We start from the raw sequence: 24,780 nt of genomic DNA, 5'->3' as shown, positions 1-24,780 counted from the left end.
TAAGAGTTCCAAATTTTACCTGCCGGTATTGGCAATAGACTTTGTAGATCAGCATTATTGGCAGAAGCAATAAAACCCCACCAAGTAGCAGGGAGAGCTTCTAGGTCCTCAGTGCCTTTCAAGAGTTAACTTATGAGTTATCTTATCAGAAATGGCCGCATTTCATTGTCCCAGGTTTTGAGTGAATTTTCCCCATAAGAATGTGAGGTTTCCTCACACAAGTCATGAATTGGATCTTTAAGATCAGGTAAAGAAAGTACATGTAAATTGGGCCAAAATAATTCTGTAAGTGCATTGCCAAATGCCTGTGTTCTGCCCAGTAGGCCAAATTATAATTGGTCAAATTTTGTTGAGACAGAATAGGTATCTTAGTAATATCCTTACCCAAAATCCAATTATTTGTGGGTGTGATTGCTTTTCTCTTCCTAACTAGTATCATGCTTTGAACATTCAGCTTCTGAAAGTTACTTAGCTATTTTATTTTTAACACAATTGATCTGGGGGGAGGGGGATTTTCTACTTAATAGGCAATATTTTTAATTTCATTGCTCCTGGAATTTCATAAATCTGCTGCAGAATAAGTACAGTCGTACCTTGGAAGTCAAACAGAATCCGTTCCGGAAATCCTTTTGAAAACCAGAACACTCACTTCTGGTTTCTGTTTGGGAGCCGGAACATTCTACTCCCAAGGCGTTGAGGAGCCGAGGTACAACTGTACAACTTTTTTGAAGCTGACTTGAGAAATAGCATTTTTAGAAACCTTATTGATTTTGTGATAGTTATTTAGTTATGCCGATTGTACCTTTCTAGACCAAAAAACTTTGAGATAAATAAAATCAGATACGTTGGCAATCTACTATTGCTGGGTTTTTTGCTGCTTTTTCTATGGATTATAATTTCAGGGATTGTATTTCAAGGCAGTTATTTATTGTTAACTGAATTTTTGTCGACAGCACTGCCATGTTTATAAGTCAATATATAGATACTTTAAATATTTTAAATGAAAACTTTATATTACAATTTACAGTAAGTGTGATATTGCAGTACTGTTTGTCATCCAGCTGAAACAAGAAGGCATTCATGGTAGCTTTCTTCCTAATGTTCATGTTTACAAAGAAGTGGGCAGTGAGCATAAAATATAGTGCAATGTTGTGTATGGGGACCATTGTACTACCAGCATTTGGAAAATTATTCTAATTGAAAACTGCTTTGAGCTTTCTCTGATTTATGGTAGATTTTGTGTACAGAGTCTTGTCTTTCTGGCTTCATTCCTATATTTGTGTGTGAGTGAATATAAGCAATATATAACTTTGCAGTATTACAGATAACTGAGGAAATTGTATTTATTCAATGAGTGTTGTTATCAGATTATAAGGTAATTTAAATAGTACATTTCTGACTGCATCATTTTCACTTAGGTTAAATTGTATTTATAATTGATATAAAATAAGCAAGGGAGGTATCTTTTGTTGAAACAGCTTCCATGCTGGTAAAAGTTTTATATAAGGTCACACCAAAACCATCCTTTTGAGTAGATGTTTTTTTAAAAACCCAGATGAGAACCCAAGCAAGGTTTCATGCCAGTCAACAGCCTGTTGTTCTAGTAGAATGCCGCAGGTGTCCTAGTCATGATTAAACCGGCAATGGACAGATGATATGGGGCATGAACAGCTCAAAGTAAGTCTGTGCTCCAACACAAGCCACTCTCTTCCAGTGTTTGTATTAAGAGTAAATGGAACATAAATTTCCTGGCAGTTGATTAACTTGCTGCCTCATCATACTGTTTTTCTATGGTCACCAGTAGGGAATGCCACTTAATCTAGCCCATAATTACCCTGCCCAGACCACAATTGCAAGCACTCTCAGGCTGAGAGTTTTGGGGTTGATCTCTTCCGACATCATGCTAAACCATGGTTTTTCACTAAGCGAATAAGTGTGGTTGGGGGGGAAGGCTTTGGAAGCCTTTACTCTCAGTTAACTGTGATTTCCCATTTCATCTTGGCTTGACCCTGACAATAGTTTGTTTCAAAATAAGCACACTGTAATCAAGCTAGCCTGTTTGAAACACCCAGGTTTCCCAGTTCAGGTGAAACCATAAACAACAAAAAGTGAAAGCTCCCAAACCCCTCATAGCCATTTTGTGGAAAGAGAAGGTGAGCACATAGTTCCAGGAGGAGGATCAACCCATTCACATGTCACTAAGCCATGTCTGAACCTGGGAGTCTCTCCTCCCTTGCTAATCACAGCAGCCCCAAGAATGAAGGTGAGGAAATTTCATGTTGTGGGGGCACATTACATGATGAATATTTGGGAACATGCAGAGCTCACTTAACTTAGAAAGGTTCTATTTGATTGTCTTCCACTGATGTAGCATTTTATTTGGCTTTTCCTGCCTAATCATTGATGGTTGTAGACTGTTTTATGTAATTTTAATAACTGCGCGTTAAGCAGATCTTTGACTTCATCCAAGCTGAAAGACTGTGTCCTTGATTGTAGGTTATGTAAATGTCCTCACAACACTCCAGCATTCCTGTGGATTTCATACTGGTTGTGATCTGGAGAAGAGAATCCATACAAATGTGATGTGGTTTTACATTACTGTATATGCATTTCTGTCATAAAACAGCAAGAAGTGTGGGCATTCTTCAAACTGTCTTGTTAACTGGGCATGAGCATTAGCATTCTTTCCTGGGGCCGTGTTGGTCGGGGAGGGGAATTGCTTTGCTTTGCTTTGCTTTGCTTCATCCTGCTGGTTTTCACACAGTACTCATTTTAGCAGAGTGCTGACAACTTTGTACTGTAGTGGAAATGGTTGAAGGTGTGTCTACAGCTCTAAACTTGGCTCACCTTGGAGTAGTGGTTTTCTTGAAACCTGGAAATCATTGTATGCTTTAGATCCAGATAGCAGAACATATCCCTTGTTAAAGGAGACAAAGCCTGATATGGTGCAGTCATCAAATGTATGCAGTTTGATGCAAGGAGGAGGAATACTTCAATAATCTTTTCTCTCTCTTTCTTGTTCTATTCTTGTGTAATGCTACTGACAGAGGGAAGAGTACTAGGAAGGACTACCTGTTAATCTATCACTCTTGATGTCGCTGAGGGCTAGTGGGAGGTGAAGGAAGCAAGGGCCTCCTTGCTTAGAAAACTGGGCCCTGTGGCTTTCATGTGCCTGCAGAACTTTGGAGGTGGGCTTTCCCACTTCTGGTTGCATGTTAAGTGAGGAAGCTTCAAGGTGTATGTAAAGATACTGTTAGACTGCCCAGTGATTGCCAGCTCCTCTCCATGCTCTGGGCCCTTTGATAGAGCAGAGGAGGAATATGGCCCATTATGAGTGTACCTCTTGTACTTCCTGAGATGGTATGTACTCATTCAAACTCTTGAATTTGTACCTTTAAATACCTGTGTGTATTTAGTGGGGAGGGGGCTACACAATTACACATAAATAATGTTTGGCCTAATTCTTAGGTACCTGAAGCATTAGAATACCTGCATGTACTAGAATCAGTTGTGAGAGACTGACATAATTGTTGGTTTATCTTGGTTGGTTTCTGCTACCCTTCCCCACACTCATTCTGAATTCCAGTTTTATTCTCTAAACTTTAATGCAGAGCTTTTCAAACATTAGTGTGTCAGCTGCAGTGTGCAGGTGTGTCACTCAAATGCTCCCCGTGCTCCTCCCAGGGCTGGAAATGGGTTAGTTTAACCTCCAGTTTGCTAGTAAATCTGAATTACTGTGTCACAAAACGATGCCTGTCTAAAAAGTCTGTCACCAACGTGAAAAGTTTGGAAAGCTCTGCTTTAATGACTGCATGAGATGCTGTGAGTTATAGCCAATTTGCATGACTTTCTTAGCTGGCCTTGAGGCGAGTATTAACTCTTCAGCACCATAGTTGTTGGATTTCCTGGGATACTTATGAGGGGAGCTCAATGCCTTCCTTCATGACATGATAGAAGTCCTCTGAATTTGCCCTCCATGAGCCTTGATGCGGACTGCTGGGGTGTCAGCTGCATTATTAAGTACTGGTGGTGTTTTTTGCCCTTCTTAGATTGGACCACCATGTTTTCAAATGCATCAGCAGAGAAAGCTAGAAATGTCCTAATGGTGGAGGCAGCGCGCACAGAACTGGTGGGAGAACAGGCAGCGTGCCAGCCAGCCCCAGGCCAGCCAAGTGCCATTAACTTTTCTTTGAAGCAACTGGGTACAGATATCAAGTGAGTATTGTGTGTTGTGTTACTTGACAGTGTTCATCTAATGGGGGTGGCATAAATACTACCATGTGATTGCAAAAATGTTTATGTTCGGATTAAGCCTGTGGAGCAGATGATATTTCTTCCCCTCCCCAAAAATAATACATTTGGAACCGAAGCTGTTCATGATTTAGCGGAGGTAACATTTGGACCTAGGTTCCCAGCAGCAACATTCAACTTGCAGCCCGCTGGCTTCCATAATAACTTTATTATGTTTCAGGGGAAACGTGTAGGCTAAATCTAAGCAAGGCTGTGGAGATGGAGTTAAGCTGACTAGGGGTGCCAGTGATCAGGGAACAGGACTTTAAGACAAAGTTAAAACCAGTGGGGGACCTGTGAAAATCCATATGGGAGTCCAGTTCCCATGTCAGTTTGCTACCTAAAGCATCTCAAGGTGTGGAAATGGAGTGATTAGAATGTACTAGAACCTGCCGCACAAGGTGCATCTCTTCTCATAGGAAATTTTGTCCATGGTGTGATTATTTTCCACACCATGTTTGTGTTATGAGCAAATGTTGGTTCTTTCGTTGAACAATTTTTTCCCTCACTGATGCTTTCCACCAGTTTACATGAAGCAGAATTTAGTTGGCAGATCTGTAATTTCATCATAAAAAATACATTGGTACCTTTCAGCTTTCTGGTAAGGAGAAAGTTGAAGCAATGATGAAATGTAGCGTCTTACCCACCATGCTGCACCAGCTCTCTTTCGCTCATAATACTCTGTTCACACAATACACTGTTACTCCTGTTTAAAAAGTTCTAGATCATTTATCTTTGAAACAATATTGGTCATTGAACATAATAAAGAGATTGATTGATACATCTTTAAAACAAATGTCTTGAAACATTGTAATGAAAAACACCCCATAAATATCTCTCTGCCTTTGTGTTCTCTTTTTAAATAGTGGGAAAGGCACATTGAATATCTAAGAAGTAACCATTTATAAGGCTTGTGCTGCTGCTGAAGTCACTATTTTGACCTTGGCCAACTTCTGGCAACAGTTTTGTGGCAACTGACCTCCGATCACTTCTCTTCTTGCATTTCTTACCATCCCCACTCGCACCCTTTCATTAATGCTGAAAGGCTGCCCAGGGGAGTAAGTCTTGCAAGTACTTCTGCAACACAAGCTCCCATCAATTTATAGGGGGCGAAGCTTCAGTACTTGGAGGATTGTCCTCTCCTGGTTCCTTTTCCAGATGGTTATGGAGCAGGGCACATGTGGCAACTGTTGCCTTGGTTGCGCTGGAAAAATTAAACCACATCCTTCTTGTGATTTCAATGAGTGTGATTGATACCCCCACCCCTATGCTATTTAGTTGCACAAAAAGGCTTTTGAAAGGAAAATGTTGGATGTGCAATTCTGAATATGGTCTAAGAATTTTTCTCTGCTTGTCAGTTTGACCACAAAAATGTCCATAATGGGATTCTGAATCTTGCATACTGTTTGTAGGAAAACTAAGGCATCTCTGAATTACTCCAGATCAGGCATCCCCAACCTTCGGCCCTCCAGATACTTTGGACTACAATTCCCATCATCCCTGACCACTGGTCCTGTTAGCTAGGGATCATGGGAGTTGTAGGCCAAAGCATCTGGAGGGCCGCAGGTTGGGGATGCCTGCTCCAGATCCTTCCTCCATGTGATGACTTTTAGCTCCTAGTGTATAATGTTAACTTTTGCTTTGGGCATAACATAGGGAAATATCAGCCCTGCACAGATCTTCAACCGTCATCTGTTTTGTGTTACTTATCAGATTGTATTCCTATGTGGCAAACTGGTTGTGCATAAAGTAGCCTTCGCCAACCTGGTGTCCTCCAGATGTCCTGAACTACAGCTCCCATCAGCCCCAGCCAGCATGGTTGTATGGTGCTCCTTACTGAGGAAATCAAATGAACATTTTTCTTGGCTGGATCAAGCTTTTGTGGACATTATGTGGAACCTGCAGCCCTCCACATGTTGCTGGACTACAACTCCCATCCTCTCTGACCACACCTACATGATCGTATGGGTTGATGCCTCAAGATCTGAAGGGGCACAGGCTTCCCACCACTGTTGTATAGTCTAGTGTAACTTTCACCAACTTGGTTCCAGGCCTGGCCCAAGATACTTTGCTGCCTGAGTTGAACCAGAAAATGGTGCTCTCCTTGGGAATTGTAGTTTGTTAAGGGTGCGGGGTTACAGCAAGGATAGGGAATCTCAGGCTAAGGGACCAATGCAGCCTTCCAAGCCTCTATCCTGGGGCTCAGGCCACCCCTCTCCAGTCCTGCTTTGCACCCTCAAGTTTTGTTTTGTTTTGTTTACTGACTGGAATGGTTCTTTGGATGGAGGACAGTACTGTAGTGGTAGAAGAGCACCCTGTCCCCTGCAAACCCCCCCCCCGCCTCCTCTTTCCATTCCACTGACTGACCTGTCTTTTGCCTTTGCACCATGGCTTACCGGCTGGAGACTGAAGCTGCAAGACAAAGCTGGAAGCCTACATGTCGGGAGGGAGCTGTGCACACAGCACAGCAGTTGAGTGGGACTCTGTGGGCTAGAGGTTTGATAGAGGTACAGAAAGGGAGGGGAAGTAAGACTCTGAAATGGGGAGGAGAAACATTGTGGTGAAGCAAGGGGGACTAAATGGAGAAGAAAAATGGGGTGAGGAGGGGAAAAGAGGAAAGCCAGAAAGCAAGGGGAAGGGTGTGCAGCCGAGGAGGCACCAATCAAGTGCAGGAGGTGGAACTGTTGCTCCTCGCAGCTGTGTGGAGCCTGCCGCCCTAAGGCCACTGCCTCACCTTGCCTCATGGTGTCCTCCAGATTTTATGTCTGGAGCTGTGGGAGCTGTAATCCAACATCTGGAGGGCACCAGGTTGACAAAGGCTGGTCTAGCATCTCTCACAAGTACTTTACCACTAACTCCCTCCCCAAACATATGAAGGAAGTTCCAAGATCTTGCGGAAATTGTAGAGTCAGCCAAGGGAAATAACATGAACTTTACCAAGTTCCCCCTTGTTGACTGCTTAACCACAGTTGCCAGGCTTTCTCTTTCAGAAATACAGCAGTTTTATCACGTGCTTTGAATGTTTCTCTTTGCAAAATTAGCCAATATGTGTTCATATGTTTTAACAGCTACTGAGCAATTTTAGTACAGTTGTTGAAGAGTGGTTGCTGTTACCAAGATTGTGTTACACAAATTCAAGACTGCACTTAGGACTTCATTTCTTGGCAAACATGATTGCTTGAAATACATCTGTTCTGGTAAACTTCCTGAAGCTTGGTGCAGATTAGTGTATCTTAAATGCATGTACTGTAGTAACCCTTGAGTGGTGTAATCATATGGCGAGATTTTGCAACCGGAATTCTTATATCAAACTAACAAATGGCAGTTTTCACTCTTTATACATTTCCTCATAGTGTTTATAAAGTTGCTTTACATGCCTTGATTTGTTTTTTAAAAATATATTTTACTTATCATTTTCAATTTTCTTATGTGCACTGATGATAGTCAGTTTGGATGGGGGGCTTTTATCCATTTCTGCAGTCACACAATCAACCAGTAGCTGAACTGGGTTCCACACAGTCACAAAAATGAAGTCACAAGCTACAGTCACAGAAGCGAAGTCACAAGTCAGTCCCATAAAATGAACAACCAGCCACAGTCAAAAAACCAAAAAAGCCACACCAAAACGCAAAAAAAAAAAAAAAATCAGAAACAAAACCTCCAAATATAACTTCTGTGTTGCGTGGGTACTCGGGACTCCACAGCTGGCAGACTCAACAGGAAGCCTCTGATTAGCAGCGAGGGACTCAATTAACAAACGAAACACAACAGGAACCAGACGGTGAAAAGCGACCCCTAAAACGGCAATTTTACATGGATTTTACTATCTAACGAGGCCATTGATCCATGAAATGGAATCAATAAAACAGTACAAAATGAAAATGTGATTTTTTTTCTTACCTGCGCTGATGATAGCCATTGTTTGGATGGGGGCTCAGAGTCCTCTCCCACAATCACAATCAGCTTGGCTCCCACCATTCGCGGAGGCCTCAGAGAGCTCCCATGGCTGGAGCCCAGTCGTGGACCCTCTGCAGGCCCCGCGGATATCCGGGCTTGGCTCTGGGCAGTGGCGAGGCCTCCGAGAGCTCGGAAAGCTCACTTCTGGGTTAAAATCGTTCGTAATCCGAAAAAACGTGTTCATAACCCAAGGTACCACTGTACTTTGAATTTAAGTGTAGTAGGAAATGATTTTTTATATGCCTGTTGTCTTTGTCCATGGAGTTTTCTTGGCAAGGATACTGGAGTGGCTTGCCGGTTCCTCCTCCAGGTGGATCATGTTTGGTCAAAACTCTCCACTATGACCTGTTCATCTTGTGTGCCCTGCTCGGCGTAGGTCATAGCTTCTCTGAGTTCTTCAAGCCCCTTCGCCACGGCAAGGCAGTGATCCATGAAGGGGATAGTGTTTTCGAGGTTACCAGCATGAGTTTGACCAAACTGCGGGAGGTAGTGGAGGACAGAGGTGCCTGGCGTGCTCTAGTCCATGGGGTCACAAAGAGTTGGACACGACTAAACGACTAAACAACAACAACAACAACAAAGGAAATGATTTACTATTTTAAGTGGAAAGCCTCAGGGATTCCTTGAGTGATCCATTGTTGCTGTCATAGATTGTAGCAGAGTCACTTATTGCATTACCATATGCTACAAATGGCATTCTGAGACTTATTTGGAGCAGGCTGTCATTGACAGGGTGGGAAACGTCTGAAGCGTAGTCCAGCCTTCCCCACTTGGTGTTTCAGATTGCAACGCCCATCAGCCATAGCTGGTGTATGTCAGCTGAGCACCTTTCTGTATCTTCCTGGGAATAATTTTTAGTCTGAAGAGTATAAATTAAACTCCTAGCCCTTGATATTTAAATGCACATTTGACAAACTTTTGCAGTGTAGGCATCTGCATCAACCAAGTTCTCTGCTTTGGAGTAAATTTGGAACCAAGAGAAATTGAACAAAACAGTAGTTTTGCTTGCTTTTGATTTCTACAGTTGTGTATCCTTTATTTTTAAAATTACACTTCTCTCTGTTTGTATAACTACTTCTTAATTTCTGTACTTGCCAGGAACTCTGTGTCTTCACTAAGAACTGGAAAAGGAAGCAATGACAACCGTAAGAGTATTTTTTACACAGAGGAGTGGGAATTTCTAGATACGAAGGATTTGGAGGAGTCGATAGTTCAAGATCGGAAGAGGTTTTCAGGGGAGCAGAGCAAAGGTACTCCAGTGTTCCTTCTCCCCACATCTCCCGTCCCCATCTTTTCTACTATTGTACTTTCTAAGATTCTTTATATTTCTGTACCATTGACCCTTAGGAGCTGATGAAAATGCAGTCCACTCTAAAGGCACACCATGAAAACGGGTTCTCCATTGATAAAGAATGCTGATAATATCTCTTCTTGGAAACTGATTTTTATAATTTGCCTTTGGATTTTTCTGTCTTAGCTACCGGGTTACCTGGACTCAAACTTGCACTGCTGTGACTTATTTCCATCAGACCCATGCTGTTGTCAAGGCAATTTTCTTGAGTGTACTTTTAAGCACAAAGTACCTCTTTATTAAACAATATGTTGCAAATTGGTTATATTGTACTATATGCAAGAGTGAAGAGAGTAAGGAATACAGCATTTTGGTGCAATTGATAGGGGTTTAGATTCAAGTGGAGAGGTTTGGGGGGGAGACTTGAGTTCAAATCCACACTCAGCCATGGCAATTGTGGCTAAACTTCAGTTACAGGTAGGTCAGTCTGAAGTCTGAGGAGGAAAATGGATAGGATACCAATGTGATGAGTTTAAAAATGGTAGGAGTTTGTTTCTGCACAGATGTTTTCAACTTTAAATTGGGAAGGTTTTCCATCTGATCAGAGTCGTTTGTGGTGACTTGTGGTTAGTCTGATGAAGGAAATACGTGCTTCACTGCTCAGTTTCCTTTACTATTGTATTGAGTTGGAGCTCACTACAGACAATGGATTCTGAGGCTAAGTCTCCAAATGTAACCCTAGTTCTAACACAAACCACACAGGATAAATGAGAGCGCATACTATGAGCTCACTTCCTTGTAGTGGCAAAAAGAGTTAAAACGAACATCCACTGAAGTAGCAGGCACTTCTTTTTTCAGTTCTAATTTTGTCCTGGTATATGATTTCTTGCTTAGAATTAAAGGGACAGGGAGAAGAGAACCGGAGGAAACAGATGACATACAATTAATTAATCAACTTGGAAGTGCTTGCTTCAGCCTTTGTTGCAGATTTGGTGATTGAGTACAGTTGTGTTTTTTTAACAAAGTAAGGAATGTGTCCAAATACATTTTAGTCTGAATGAGGAAAAAATATATATCTCCTTGTGCAGGCGTGTCTGGTCCAGCCTTTCCATTTGATTTTGGCCGCATTCCACACAGAACAAGGCGTCCTTTAAAGGAAATGATTGCAGGCAGCAAAAACCGGAATAGCACAGAGTCTTCTTCTGATGAGTGTAATGGAAACAAGCTGGCTTCCGAGATGCAGTTGAAGTTCCAGAGCCAACAGGAAGAGTTGGAGAGTCTCGAGAAGGAGCTGTTGAGTCAAAAGGTAACTGGTCTACAAGCTAGAGAGGAACAGTAGCTGGAGCTGGAGCCAGCATCGGCATCATATATGGCAGGTTTTGCCAAGCAGTGCAGGAAAACCTGCCTGGCACACATTAGAGGCTGGTGGTTTAGACTACAGTACAGCGCCTCTTGGGCTTGCCGATCAGAAGGTTGATGGTTTGAATCCGCTTAAGGGGGTGAGCTCCTGTTGCTCTGTCCCAGCTTCTGCCAACCTAGCATTTTGAAAGCACTCCAGTGCAAGGTACCGCTGTGGTGGGAAGGCAAATGGCGTTTCTGTGCGCTCTGGTTTCCGTTCACAGTGTCCTGTTGCGCCAGAAGCTTGCCACATGACCTGGAAAGCTGTCTGTGGACAAACGCCAGATCCCTTGACCAGAAAATGAGATGAGCACTGCAACCCCATAGTTGCCTTTGACTGGACGTAACCATCTAGGAGTCCTTTTCCTTAGAGGCATGTTAGAGGATGTAATGAAATACTCCCAAATTTTTGTATGTGCATCTTCTGGGACCCAGCCCCAGGCATTCTACACCTGCCCTGAGTTCTTTATACCACAAATGTGCGGTTGCCAGACCCAGGGACGGGCCAGGTTTTCCCTCTGTAGCCTATGTGAAGACAGTAACTAGTGTGCATTCTTCATTTAAAAAAATAGCTAGCTGACCTCTTAAATACATTTTTAAAGAATTACAGAGACCTCACTGCTGCTAAGAACTTTGGGGGGAGGGGTTGTTTGTTTTTTGTCATGCACAAGAACTGAATAGAAACTCAGAGATGGCTGCTTAAAATGCTGTCCAGCCCAACATGGTTCTTGTGCCTTGGTGCAGCCTTTCCCACCCTCATTCCTCTAAATCTTGAGTGGGTGACATTTGTCCTTCCCCACACAATGCTGCTGAACTGTGGCTGTCATCAGCCCCAGCAAGCATGCCCAATGGCTATGGATGATGGGCATAGCTGTCAAGTGTCCCTTATTCCAGCACCATGTCCCCCTGCTGTCCCTTATTGATAGATGTCCCTTAAATGATGTCCCTTAAATTTCAAAGGAAGCAGCTCCTCTCCCTCCCTCCCTCCCTGCCGGCCAGGGAGGAGGGAGGCTCCAACTGTGTTGCTTGGCTGTGTTGCTCACCCAATAAGAAGTCTTAAGAACAACTGGGGGGTGGAACTTGCATGCCTTGTGTGTGGCTAGTTAATGCAAGCTGAGGGTTTTTTTGAATGCTGGACGCCATTTTGTTGCACGTGCTGCTGCAAACTTTGCAGTGCAAAGCCAGGCCGGGGAGCCATCTTAAGTTGAGGCTGCATAGGCCTTGTGGTGCATGTGATTCAGATTCTATTCAGTTGAACCTCTGGTTACAAAGTTGGTTGGACAGTGTTCTTGAAGCTACCAGCATGAGTTTGACCAGACTGCAGGAGGACAGGAAGACTGGAGTGCCTGGAAAAGGTGAGGCTGCAGGTCCCTTATTTTGGCTGCTGGTCCCTTATTTTCAAGTCTGCTGGTCTCTTATTTTCTAATCTGTAAGTTGACAGCTATGATGATGGGAGTTGCAGTTCTGCAGCATCTGTTGGGGTGAATTCCCCATCCCTGTTCTAGATGTTGCTGTACTTCAATTCCCATAATCCCTGGCCATGCTAGCTAGGGCTAGAATCTGACAGCATCTGGAGAGTACTATGTTGGGGAAGGCTACTGTTATCTACTTACCTGTAATTGTCCCCAATTCAAAGTCTTAAGCTGCCCAGAATTTTTTTTGAATGATTGTTGGTGTGGGGAGAGAGATTAACTTGCAGCAGAATTTTGATGTGCTTGGTTTAAAAATGCTTCCAGTTGCTATCCTAATTGTTCATTTTGAAGATCTACTGTAGGTATGGCCAAAGGCTGGCATCTACCCATAGGTTTGATTCTTCTCTTTAAACAGAATTCAGTTTCATGTTGCAATGGTTTTAAAACTTTCCTCAATTTAAAAATTGGTGTAATGTCTGTCACGAGGGTAGATGCACAAGTGATGGAAGTTAAGAGACCTCTTGGTTGCACAGACCTAGTTTATCTTTTATTTAACCAAATAGGTTTTTTTAAATTTGGTTTATTATTTATTGTAAAGCAAACCTCTAAGCGGTTTACAAAAATATAAAATATTGGGACCACTGCTCCTGCTCCCTCCACTTACCAACCATGTCTATCTGCCAACCCCTTTCCAATGCCCCCCTCCCCCGCCATCCTGCTCCTGCTTCAGAATAGAGCTGCTGTGCTAAACCTCTGTGAATTGCTTCAGAGTAGGTGTGAGGTGCTTCAGAGTAGCTTACTAAACCAGTCTGTGAAGCACCTCTCCTTCCTCCTGGCTGCCATTTGTCACACTGGAGTTGGCATGGTGGCCATGCAAACTGCGGTGTGATGCAACATGATGTATATAGGAAGAAAACAAAAATATTCTCAGTAAAAATAATTAAGCACAAGCATATAAAAGCTGTCAAAGGAGGAATTAAAATCAACAGTAGCTAAGAGGTAAAGCACATCTAACTTGCGCATGCCACCGTGTTCACCAATATCCTTTTTTCCCTTCTCCTTAAAGGAACTTGTGCGGCTTCTGCAGCAGACTGTCAGATCTTCACAGTATGACAAATATTTTGTAGGGCATCTTTGTGATGGAGTCCCCAAAGATAAGTTAGAGCTGCTTCATGAAAAAGACAATCAGATATTGGGTCTCAACAACCAGCTTGAAAAGCTTAATCTGGAGAAGGACAGTTTGCGGCAGGAAGTAAAGAATTTGAAATGCAAGGTGGGCGAGCTGAATGAGCAGCTGGGCATGCTTATGGAGACCATTCAAGCCAAAGATGAAGTGATCATGAAACTTTCCAGGGAGCTGAGTGAATGTGAGGGCCAGTCATCTGGCCAGAGTGGAGGATCAGTCCATTCACCCATGTCTTCTTCCATCAACAAAGAACTGCAGGAGCTTGACAGGCTGAAAGTAAGGAACATTTTTGCTTCAGTAGTGGAGGCCCTGAGAATTCCATGTGATGTGCCCTTCCCTAGGCTGAATATTTTCAGGAAATAGTTTGAACCTTGGTTTGGAAGCAAGGCACTTACCACATTTCACTAATATTGGACACAAGGGCTAGGTTTGGTTGGTAAAAACTATCAAGTAGAGAATGTGAATGGAAGAGAGGTGGAATAAGGATCATTTGAAGGTGGCCCTGACTTGCCAGACCATGTTTTGGCATTGCATCTATCTGAGTTGAGCTGTAGGGGACCCAATTCTCAGATCACAACAGGTGTTGCAAACAAGGTTTAAGGAATGGGGTCACATCCATGAATAAGTAACAAAATGCCATAAGAGCAACAACATGAGAACATATATAGCATGATACAAATACAGATTAAAGAGAGAGCGACAATATATGTGGCAAGATGCTGCCTTATTTGACAACCTTCAGACCTGAAGAGTCTTAAGGGAAGACTGAGCCCAGCAGAAACAGTCACAGCTTAATGATTTGAAAATATAGAACTCTTTTATAAACTTTCATTGCTTCCCTATTTCTTAGTGCTTGAGACACATTTGATTTTTAAAGTAGAGCTTCTCAAGAAACTTAGCATGATCTTGAGTGATTGAGCAACAGTTGGAAGTCAGTGAGTCAGATCATTGTTTTGTCATTAGAGTTTCATTTTCCCTATAGTTGTATAAAATTGGAGAGTACAGTTTTACAAGTGGTCTAGCCCTAAAATGGTCCACCGTGTCAAGTTCTAATGAGTGGAATTTATAGCACGCCTTTGAGTTCTTTGACTATTTAGCTCCCCACTTGAGCACTTTCTCTGTAATTCTGGAGTGCCTCCCCTCTGTGTCAATATACTGTTTTAAAAGCAAAAGGAAAGTAGAGCTTCTTGGGTCAAGAAGCTTCACTAGTCCTTACTGCTTGTATTCCTCATAATATATTTTTTAAATAACCTATATTTATCCATATCTTTTGTTCACAGGATAGTCTTCAGGGTTATAAAAACCAGAACAAATTTTTAAATAAAGAGATCCTAGAACTGTCTGCTTTACGGAGAACTGCTGAAAACAGAGAAAGAGACTTGATGACAAAGGTCAGCTTAACACAGATGCTCATTGTAAATCTTTCACTTGACACTGGAAGTAATATCCCGCTAGCTTTCATTGCCAGAAGTGAAAATTTCAAGCAATATATAGAAAGAGGAACTTAAAACTTATTGTTATGCTGATTTGCAGAACCCTCTGTCTTTTTCTGGAATTGCAACATCCTTGTTTTATCTCAGAGGTGGGGAACCCTTTTTCAGTCTTAGGGTTGCAGCATTCCTTCACGGGCAGCCTTCCAGGCGGCACACACCAGTTGTGGGCAGGGCAGATGCACGTGGATGTGACTCTTACCTTTGTGCAGGAGATTGTAGCCATGCAAAAAATCATCAGTTACTGCACATACGGATCTCTACATCCTCCTTCCACACAACCAAGAGGCGTGCATTCTGGCCAAGCAAAAGCACTTGAGGAGGTGTTATGGTCTGGGAAGAATCCCAGGCATAAAGTTAGAGAGGCATTTGGCCTCTGGGACTGAGGTTTCTCAACCCTGTTTTATCTTCATGGGAGAGGGACAACTTGTGCTTACACTCACTCACTCACTCGCTCGCTCGCTTATTGAAATGGATTCCCATGCATCACTGAAATGTTTCTGCAAGTGCCAATTTGAAAGAATTCTTTGGTGTATTCTCTGCAGTATACAAGCCTTGAGGCCAAACTCTGCCAAGTGGAAAGTAAGTATCTTATCTTGCTTCAAGAGATGAAGACCCCAGTTTGCTCAGAGGAGCAGGGTCCTTGTCATGATGTGGTGACCCAGCTCCTGGAAGATGCCTTGAAAGTGGACAGCAGTGAGCACCTGGAGCAGACATACTTCAAACCTCACATGGTCAGGTAAACAGAAGACTCTTGATAACTTCACTATATAAATAAAGTAAAATTTTAAAACACCACAGCCTTTTCTGAGAGCTAGTGCAGTGTAGCAGCTGAGGGACTAAGCTGGCACTCACAGTTTTAAATCTCTTAACTGCAACTATGTCTTTACCTGGTTGCCCTTTGGCAGTCCTTTTGGACCCGAAAGAGGGCAGAATCGGGGTGGGGTGATAGGGGGCGCAAGTATGCATGCTCCACCAGCACACATGTACTAGGATAATACAAGACTCGTGTTGTTAGGATTGTTGTAAGAGTTATGGAACTACCTCAGTGGTTGAGCGCCTGGGTTCAGTCCCTCAGTTTCCAGGAGATAATCCCCTGCCTGAAATCCTGGAGAGTTTGTGCTGAATTGGTGTAGAGTAGACTTTAGATGCCATACACTGAGTGTATGTAGATTGGTCCATCTAGCTCAGTATTGTCAACACTGACTGGCAGCAGTTCTTGGATAATATGCTTATGAAGGACAATTGTCTGGAGTTCTACTATTTTTAGTATACTAACCACTCCCTCTTCTCTCCTCATAGCCTTCTTCCTTTTCCTTTCTTGTTTTGATCTATTCTCTTTCTTTATTGTTATTACTGCATTTTGTGTACTAGAAAGTGAACATAAAGGCAATTACCAGGGGAAAAAATTGACTGGCAATGACTCCAGAATTCTAGACCTTCCCTTCTCTACATGGAGATGCTGTAGGCATAACCTTCTGCATGCAAAGCATGTGCCCTAGATAGTTCTGTGCTAGCTGGTCATTTGTCTGACTTGGTAGAAGGCAGTTTCCTATGTTCTTGTGTGAAGTGTTGTTGTGCGATGTTAAGACACCAATGCCAAATACTTTCTTTACTTTTGCATTTGGAATGGGTGCCAGTAGCATCGTATTTTCTTTGGGGAACAGTGGGACTGAATTTAACACCTTTTTAGGGTGAGCTGCTCTAAGCTAGAACTTCTGCAACCTCCCTGGCAAGATAACCCCTTAAATATTTTAAAACATTTTGTGGGTTCAATGTGTGTGGGGTGTACCATCCCTTAAATAATTAGTTGCAAAGCCTGGATTAACTTAATTAACTCAAGTATAATCAGCATGTTTTCTAACTTGAGAAATTTTTTGTCTGAACACTTATAAGAAGTATTTAACTAATATAATATAATATAATATAATATAATATAATATAATATAATATAATATAATATAATAACATCCTTCACCAAAAGATTTCAGGATGGTTCACAATATATTTGGAAATATTCTCTAAAACAGGAGACTGGAAACTGGAGGTGAAGGAAGATCACTGAGTGCTGTTGGGAAAGGGGAGGATGGAGAAGTTCCAAGCTCTGAGTCCTATACCTTGCCATTGGAAAATAATGGTTAAAATGTGTGAGACTAGAAACTTTTAATTTCACAGTGTGATGGCATTACCATTCTGGTGAGGCATTCAATAATTTTGGCGAACACAGGTGTAATTAAATCCTTAGCATTGTCATTGGCAATTATTTTGCTATTAAATCTGTAACATATGCTTTGAAGTGTTAAATCAGTGTAAGAGACCACCTTATCCCTTATACATCCAATAGATTGCTGTAGTCTGCAAAAGAATTTCTCCTGCAAGACCCAAAGATCTTAGAGCAAGACTTTCAGAGTGGCCACCTCTGTTCTATGGAATAGTATTCTTGTTGAGATACGACAGACTCCCACTATTTATCGTATTTTTCGCCCTATAGGATGCACTTTTCCCCCTCCAAAAATGAAGGGGAAATGTGTGTGCGTCCTATGGGGCGAATGCAGGCTTTCGCTGAAGCCTGGAGAGCGAGAGGGGTTGGCGCACACCGACCCCTCTCGCTCTCCAGGCTTCAGGAAGCTATCCGCAAGCCTTGGGAACCCGGCAAGCTCCGGGAGCGATGGCGAGGTTGAGCGCAGCAGCCTGCAGCCCGAAGCCTGGGGAGCACAGTGGGGCGCGCCCTGGGCTTTGGGCAGATATCTGCAAGCCTGGAGAACTCGGTGGGAGTTCCCGCCGGGCTCCCTAGGCTTGCGGATAGCAGCCTGCACCCCGAAGCCTGGGGCTCGCTGAGCAGCACGCCCCGGGCTTTGGGCAGATATCCGCAAGCCTGGAGAGCCCGGCGGGAGTTCCCGCCGGGCTCCCTAGGCTTGCGGATAGCAGCCTGTTCTGGGGGCTGGGGTCGGGGGAAGCTCGGGCTTCCCCCGCCCCAGCCCCAGCCCCGCAAGCTCCGGGAGCGATGGCGAGGTCGAGCGCAACCTCGTCATCGCTCCCGGACCTGTTCTGGGGGTTGGGGTCGGGGGAAGCTCGGGCTTGCGCAACCTCGCCTTCGCTCCTGGACCCCCAGCCCCGAGGCTAAAAACAAAGCCAGGACAGCTAGCGGGATCCATCCCGCTCGCTGTCATGGCTTCTTTGGGCTCGGGGGGGGGGGGAATAATTTTTTCCCTTTTATTCCCCCCCCATAAGTGCGCCCTATGGGCCGGGTGTGCCCTATAGGGTGAAAAAATACGGTACACTTTCCAAAAACAATTGAAGATATTTGTGTTCTGACAGGCTTTCCCACATTTTTCCCATGAATGTCCATTTGCTAGGGTTTTTGTCTTGTTTTAAATGTATTTGTAGGCTTTGTATTTTTCACTGTTCATAATTACCTTATATGCAAATTTGAGACAGTGGCTTAAAAGATGATTGATAAATTAACAATAAACAAACAAGCAACAACAACAACAACAACAACACATACCTAAAGGGTAAAGGACTCCTGGACAGTTAAGTCCAGTCAAACTTGACTATGGAGTGCAGTACTCATTTCACTTCAGGCCAAGGGAGCCGGCATTTGTCTACAGATAGATTTCTGGGTCATGAGGCCAGCATGACCAAACCGCTTCTGGTGCAACAGGGCACTGTGACGAGTGCCAGAACACACGGAAACACTATTTACCTTCCTGCCACAGCGGTACCTATTTATCTACTTCCGCTGATACGCTTTCGCACTGCTAGGTTGGCAGGAGCTGGGACAGAGCAACAAGAACTCATCCCATCACACGTACTCAAACTGCTGCCCTTCCTATCAGCAAGCCCAAGAGGCTCAGTGTTTTAGACCACAGCGCCATCTGCTCCCTTACTAAAATGAATGAGTTAACAGGATGAGGGGGGGGGGACATAGTGCATTTATCTGAGCTCACAAAAGATATAGCAGACTTCCAGAATATCATCTTTCTCTTGCTTGAGTTTTTTTCATTCCTAAAGATTCCCAGTTAATCAGATTTCTCTCTCCTTTACAGTGAATATGATATTTATGGGTTTCAGACAGTCCCAGAGGACGACGAGGAAGAGAAGCTGGTAGCGAAGGTTCGGGCCTTGGATCTGAAATCCCTCTCCCTTACTGAAAACCAGGAGATGTCCACAGGGGTGAAGTGGGAGAACTATCTGGCTAGCACCATGAACAGGGAGATGGTGCGTTCTGTGGAACTCAAGAACCTCATTCGGTATGGGATTCCGCATGCCCACCGCTCCCAGATGTGGAAATGGTGCATTGGCCTTCATGTAAAGAAGTTCAGAGAACACATGGACCCGGGCTACTTCCAATCACTGCTTCAGAATGCCCTGAAGAAGCAGAACCCGGCTTCAAAGCAGATAGAGCTAGATCTTCTGCGGACTTTGCCCAACAACAAGCATTACTCTTCTCTGACATCTGAAGGAGTGCAGAAGCTGCGGAATGTCTTACTTGCATTTTCTTGGCGGAACCCAGACATAGGATATTGCCAGGGTCTCAACAGGTAGAATCTGTTTTCTTCAGTTTCTGTAGTCATTTGGCATGTCTCACTTTTATTTTATTTTTCAAAAAGAAATATTTATTGTCATTTTGTTATGAGAGGAGAAACATAAATTACATAGAGATTCCCCTTTATCATCACAATAGGAACTGGTGATATTTATTGTTAAAGCAAAAGGCTGGGTGATCTAAAATAGGAGTTAAAGGCAACCGCAAATGAGCTAAATGTGATTGCCATTTATGCCATATTCAAAGGGTCAGCTGTAGAAACAGATTACTTATTTTGCTAATGTGAGCCCATGAAGTTTTCAGGATGGGTAAGGTGTTAAGAGGGACGCGGGTGGCGCTGTGGGTAAAAGCCTCAGCGCCTAGGGCTTGCCGATCGAAAGGTCGGCGGTTCGAATCCCCGCCGCGGGGTGCGCTCCCGTTGCTCGGTCCCAGCGCCTGCCAACCTAGCAGTTCGAAAGCACCCCCGGGTGCAAGTAGATAAATAGGGACCGCTTACTAGCGGGAAGGTAAACGGCGTTTCCGTGTGCTGCGCTGGCTCGCCAGATGCAGCTTTGTCACGCTGGCCACGTGACCCGGAAGTGTCTGCGGACAGCGCTGGCCCCCGGCCTATAGAGTGAGATGGGCGCACAACCCTAGAGTCTGTCAAGACTGGCCCGTACGGGCAGGGGTACCTTTACCTTTACCTTTAAGGTGTTAAGAGTGGGTTGCCAGTGTGGTGTAGTGGTTAAGAGCGGTGGACTCGTAATCTGGGGAACCGGGTTTGATTCCCCGCTCCTCCACATGCAGCTGCTGGGTGACCTTGGGCCAGTCACACTTCTCTGAAGTCTCTCAGCCCCACTCACCTCACAGAGTGTTTGTTGTGGGGAAGGAAGGGAAAGGAGATTGTTAGCCGCTTTGAGACTCCTTCGGGTAGTGATAAAGCGGGATATCAAATCCAAACTCTTCTTCTTCTAGTTCCATTTTGGCCCATAGAGTTGAAGCTGAGTTATTAATCATATGTGTCAACTGTTTTAATTGGAAAGCCTCGTAATACAACTTAAGATTTGGGGCACCAAGACCTCCCTTGGTTCTTGGACAATACAGGGTTAGACAGCACACCCTGCTTTCTTTATTTCCTGAAATAAAATTATTAATCAAGTGTTGCCATTGAGGCAATTGAGAAAGAGGGATAGTTATGGGCAGGACCTGAAAGAAAAATAGAGATTTATGAAGAATGCACACCTTCACAGCTGCAATTTGGCCTAACCAACGTAAATTTAAATGCTTCTGTAGCCTTTTGTCAAGATCCCCAAAATTCCTTCAGTAAAGTTGACATAACCCCATGATTTTACTACTTTGAGATATCTGAATCCACCACATAGCAATTTAAAACCAGAATTAGAGTGTAACCAGTTGTGTTCTGAAATCATGGAAATAGGAAACATCACTGATTTGTTTTAATTATTTTTTCATAGAATTGTAGAAGGTCATCTAGTCCACACCCCCACACACCCAGCAACCTTAGCAGACATACTAAGAGTCTGCTGCAGAGGCAAGAGAGCTCTTTTAGGATCATAGAACATATTAGCAGATCGTGTGCAAATGGATTTAATTTATGTTCAGTTCCCTGAATTTGGATATCTCTTAGATTTGTAGCTAAAGCCTCTACTGCCGCTGCAAATTGGAGTGGCAATAGTGGATAGCCTTGTTTGGTCCCTCGTTTGATTGTGAAATTTGTGGAGTTAACTCCACTAAGAGTAATGCAAGCTTATAATTCTGAATAAACATGCTCAGTTAAATGTAAAAATCTATTCCCAAACAACTCTTTGATAAGAGTTTCCTGAAGTAGCTCCATTCAGTACAATCAAAGGTCTTGAAGGTATCTAGTGAAATTAAAGTTACAGAAGAATTACATTTGCGTGCATGGTGAATTATATATTGGTTTTATATCTTGATTTTATTCTGTGAACCACCCTGAGACCCCCGGGTATAGGGCAGTATATAAATTCAATAATAATAATAATAATAATAATATCCAGAACCCTTCTAATAGCATCAGCAATATTCCTTTGAGCAATAAACCAGATTGGTCTAGAGCTACAGGCAACTCCCAATTTACACAGCGGTTGTGTTCCGAGGCACTGCACACATACATGGAATTGTGTATAATTGAAATACACATACCCTCTAAACCTCTGAAACCCCTAGAAAAACCCTTTAAAAAACCAGCAGTACTTACCAGATGGGCAGGAATTGTGGCAGTGGTGGCTCACAGTCTTCCAGTGGACTCATACCCCAGAAGTGCTTGGCTGTAGGACTTCTCTTGCTGCTGCTGCTGCTGCTGCTGCTGCTGTTGCTGGTGGGCAGTGGTGGCACTCAGTCTTCCTCATTGCTGGAGGATGACGTGGAAACAGCAACAAGGAATAGACTGGTACCCTGAAATGCTTGGCTGCAATTCAGATGCACTTGCTGCTGCTACTTCTGCTGGTGGTGGTATTTTCCAGAAGAACATGGTGATGGACGGCTGGTGCTTTTGCCTCTTCAGCTGGTCAGACATCTCCCTTTATGGCTCCATGCTGTCTGTAAGTGCACACTGGATCTTTAGGCTGCATTCCATGGAGAGGACATTCTGGGAGATGATGTCCTTCACCGTTGATGTCAAATGACCCCCAGTGACTCAGGACAAACAGCAATGCTTCTACTGGTGAAAGAGCTGGGACATAAGGGTTCAGATGGTCCCTGAGGTTTACCCTGGACCTAAGTTGTTCAGTTATATGTAAATTAATGCAGAAATCTTGAGCCTGGCTCAGTAGTAGATGGGCAGCCAGTCCAGATATTTTAACAATTGGGTCACATGTTGTTGGTTATGTGCCCCTATCAGTGGCCTGGCTGCCACATTCTGCACCACCTGGAGGTTTTAAACCAGGCCCAAGGGCAGCCCCACATAGAACACATTGCAGTAAACTAGCCTCGAGGTTCCCAATGGATGGACTATCCCTGTCCAGGAATGGCCAAAGCTGGTAAACCAGATGAAGCTGGTGAAATACGTATGCGTATATGTTTAAACAAGCCAAGCAGCGCTCGTTTTAGCCCTTCTCTGTGGTCGATGCATATATTAGTGCCAATCACTTTCCAGCATCAGTTTTAATGGCACCCAGACTCTTGCAGTTTTGCAATATGAGATTGTTCTGTTTTATCTTCTGTCTTTCAGACTGGTGGCAATTGCGCTTCTCTACTTGGAGCAGGAAGATGCCTTTTGGTGCCTAGTTACAATAGTGGAGGTCTTCATGCCTCGGGACTATTATACTAAAACCTTACTAGGCTCCCAGGTATGGAGTGTGCCAGCATGCAAATTCAGCCCCTTAAGGCCTAGTTCTCTCAAACACCAGAAGAGGAATCTTGGTAGGGGCTTAAGTGATAAGCTCTTTCTCCATACATGCAACAAATACACATCCCTGCATATAGAAAACTCACATACTGAAATGGAAGTTAGGCTAGAACCTGTTGCCCTGACTTGGTAGATTATTACACACAGGAAGTCTTTCCTTTTGTTTTGCATGTAAAAACATCCAGTCACGTGAATCTCCAGCTGCAATCTGGCTCTTTTGGTTATGAGCCACATGCTTTTTTTTGAGAATTAGACATACTAGTCAGCTTGTATGTATTTATATTTTTGCTCCTTCACACTGATAAATGTCCCTTCTGCCAGTGTATATTATATTTCTGCATATGGGGTTCTTGTTCTATAGAAATTATCCCTACTTTTAAGTGCCACCTTTTTAATCAGATACCAGTTTACTCTGGCATTAGAGATTCAGTCACCCTCCTTTAAGGCCTTGTGAGGCTGCCATATATATTTTTTTAAAAGATAGTACCGTTTGTTCCATTTTTTTCTGAATGAGTTTTCCTTTGTCTTGCACTCCTTTAGGTTGACCAGAGAGTCTTCAAGGACTTGATGAGTGAGAAACTCCCTCGGCTGCATGCCCACTTTGAGCAATACAGAGTGGACTACTCGCTCATCACCTTCAACTGGTTCCTTGTTGTGTTTGTAGATAGTGTGGTCAGCGACATACTCTTCAAGATATGGGACTCTTTTTTGTACGAGGGGCCAAAGGTACATGGCATAACCCTGAATGTTTCCTGATGTTTGTAGAACCTGTGGGTAAAGCTGAGCTGAGATGCCACTCAGTGGGATGTTCTCCTGCCAAACATTAGTAAAATGAATAGGAGCTGTGCAATAGCTCAGTTGTCCCATTCATTTCCATGTGCCTTCGGTAGGAGAATTTTCTGTTGGCTGTGCCCTGTATCTCTCATGACTGCTGATGAAACAATTGCTTGAGGAAAGAAATTGAATTGCTGGCAATGTTCAGACTAAGCTATGATTTAGCACATGGGTAGGCAAACTAAGGCCCAGGGGCCGGATCCAGCCCAATTGCCTTCTAAATCCGGCCCGCGGACGGTCTGGGAATCAGCATGTTTTTACATGAGTAGAATGTGCCCTTTTATTTAAAATGCATCAAAAAAAATATAGTCCATTCCCCCACAAGGTCTGAGGGACCAGCCCCCTGCTGAAAAAGTTTACTGACCTCTGATTTAGCATAATGTGAATGAGCCTTAAACTTGTCAGTTCCCTCCTCCAGTACAGCCATGAGGAGATAGGAAGTTTTGGTTTCTGTTTTAACTAAATGCCGTTTAATGTTATGGCTGCACCCTGGCCAGCTGTGTCCAGTCAACTATGACTTACTGAAACCATCTTCAAACCTTGGTTTATGAAGTTGACTTGTTTCAATATAATGTAGTTCGGATTAATCACTGTTTAGGGTTCAGACATAATGCTAAACTGCAACCAAGCCAGGGGAAGGGGAGGAGAGGAGAGGAAGGGGAATGAATGAACAGCCTGAGTCTTGTTCACAATAGTTGAGTGTTATGTCCAAACCAGACTATGAAGTGTTAATGTTTTCTGAAGACTATCTTTCATACTGCTTAGAGAATTTGATAGGATGGACTAAATTTACCTCTGGAAGAATGTTGACAAATAGTTCTGTGTGAATTCCATGAGACTCTGCTGTTGCACTATAATGAAACATCTCATCAATCTCTGCTTTCCTTGTGAAAACCAGGGTTCTAGTCCTTGTACCTTGAATGCGTGTGGGCAGTGGCTCATGGAGTTTCTGAAGCCAACAAGTGGGAAGCGAGACTAACCATAATTTTCTAGTAGTTGAGGGGAT

The 24,780-nt window shown here is 43.5% G+C and overlaps 1 protein-coding gene across 1 annotated transcript in view; it reads left to right on the top strand.

Moving 5' to 3' along the window:
- TBC1D2B (TBC1 domain family member 2B) overlaps positions 1–24,780 on the top strand; it is a 40,093-nt gene that overhangs the window by 6,000 nt on the left and 9,313 nt on the right. Inside the window, exons 3-11 of the mRNA XM_028706786.2 lie at positions 4,050–4,215; positions 9,346–9,497; positions 10,627–10,844; positions 13,415–13,810; positions 14,815–14,925; positions 15,570–15,763; positions 19,074–19,568; positions 22,764–22,881; positions 23,481–23,666. Of these exons, the coding sequence (XP_028562619.2) occupies positions 4,050–4,215; positions 9,346–9,497; positions 10,627–10,844; positions 13,415–13,810; positions 14,815–14,925; positions 15,570–15,763; positions 19,074–19,568; positions 22,764–22,881; positions 23,481–23,666 (2,036 nt within the window). The remainder of the gene's footprint in view (positions 1–4,049; positions 4,216–9,345; positions 9,498–10,626; positions 10,845–13,414; positions 13,811–14,814; positions 14,926–15,569; positions 15,764–19,073; positions 19,569–22,763; positions 22,882–23,480; positions 23,667–24,780) is intronic.

Source organism: Podarcis muralis, chromosome 14 (assembly GCF_964188315.1).
Source record: "Podarcis muralis chromosome 14, rPodMur119.hap1.1, whole genome shotgun sequence".
NCBI lineage: Eukaryota > Metazoa > Chordata > Lepidosauria > Squamata > Lacertidae > Podarcis > Podarcis muralis.
Note: the sequence above shows the minus strand (reverse complement) of the source record. Positions and strands in the feature narration are given on the sequence as shown.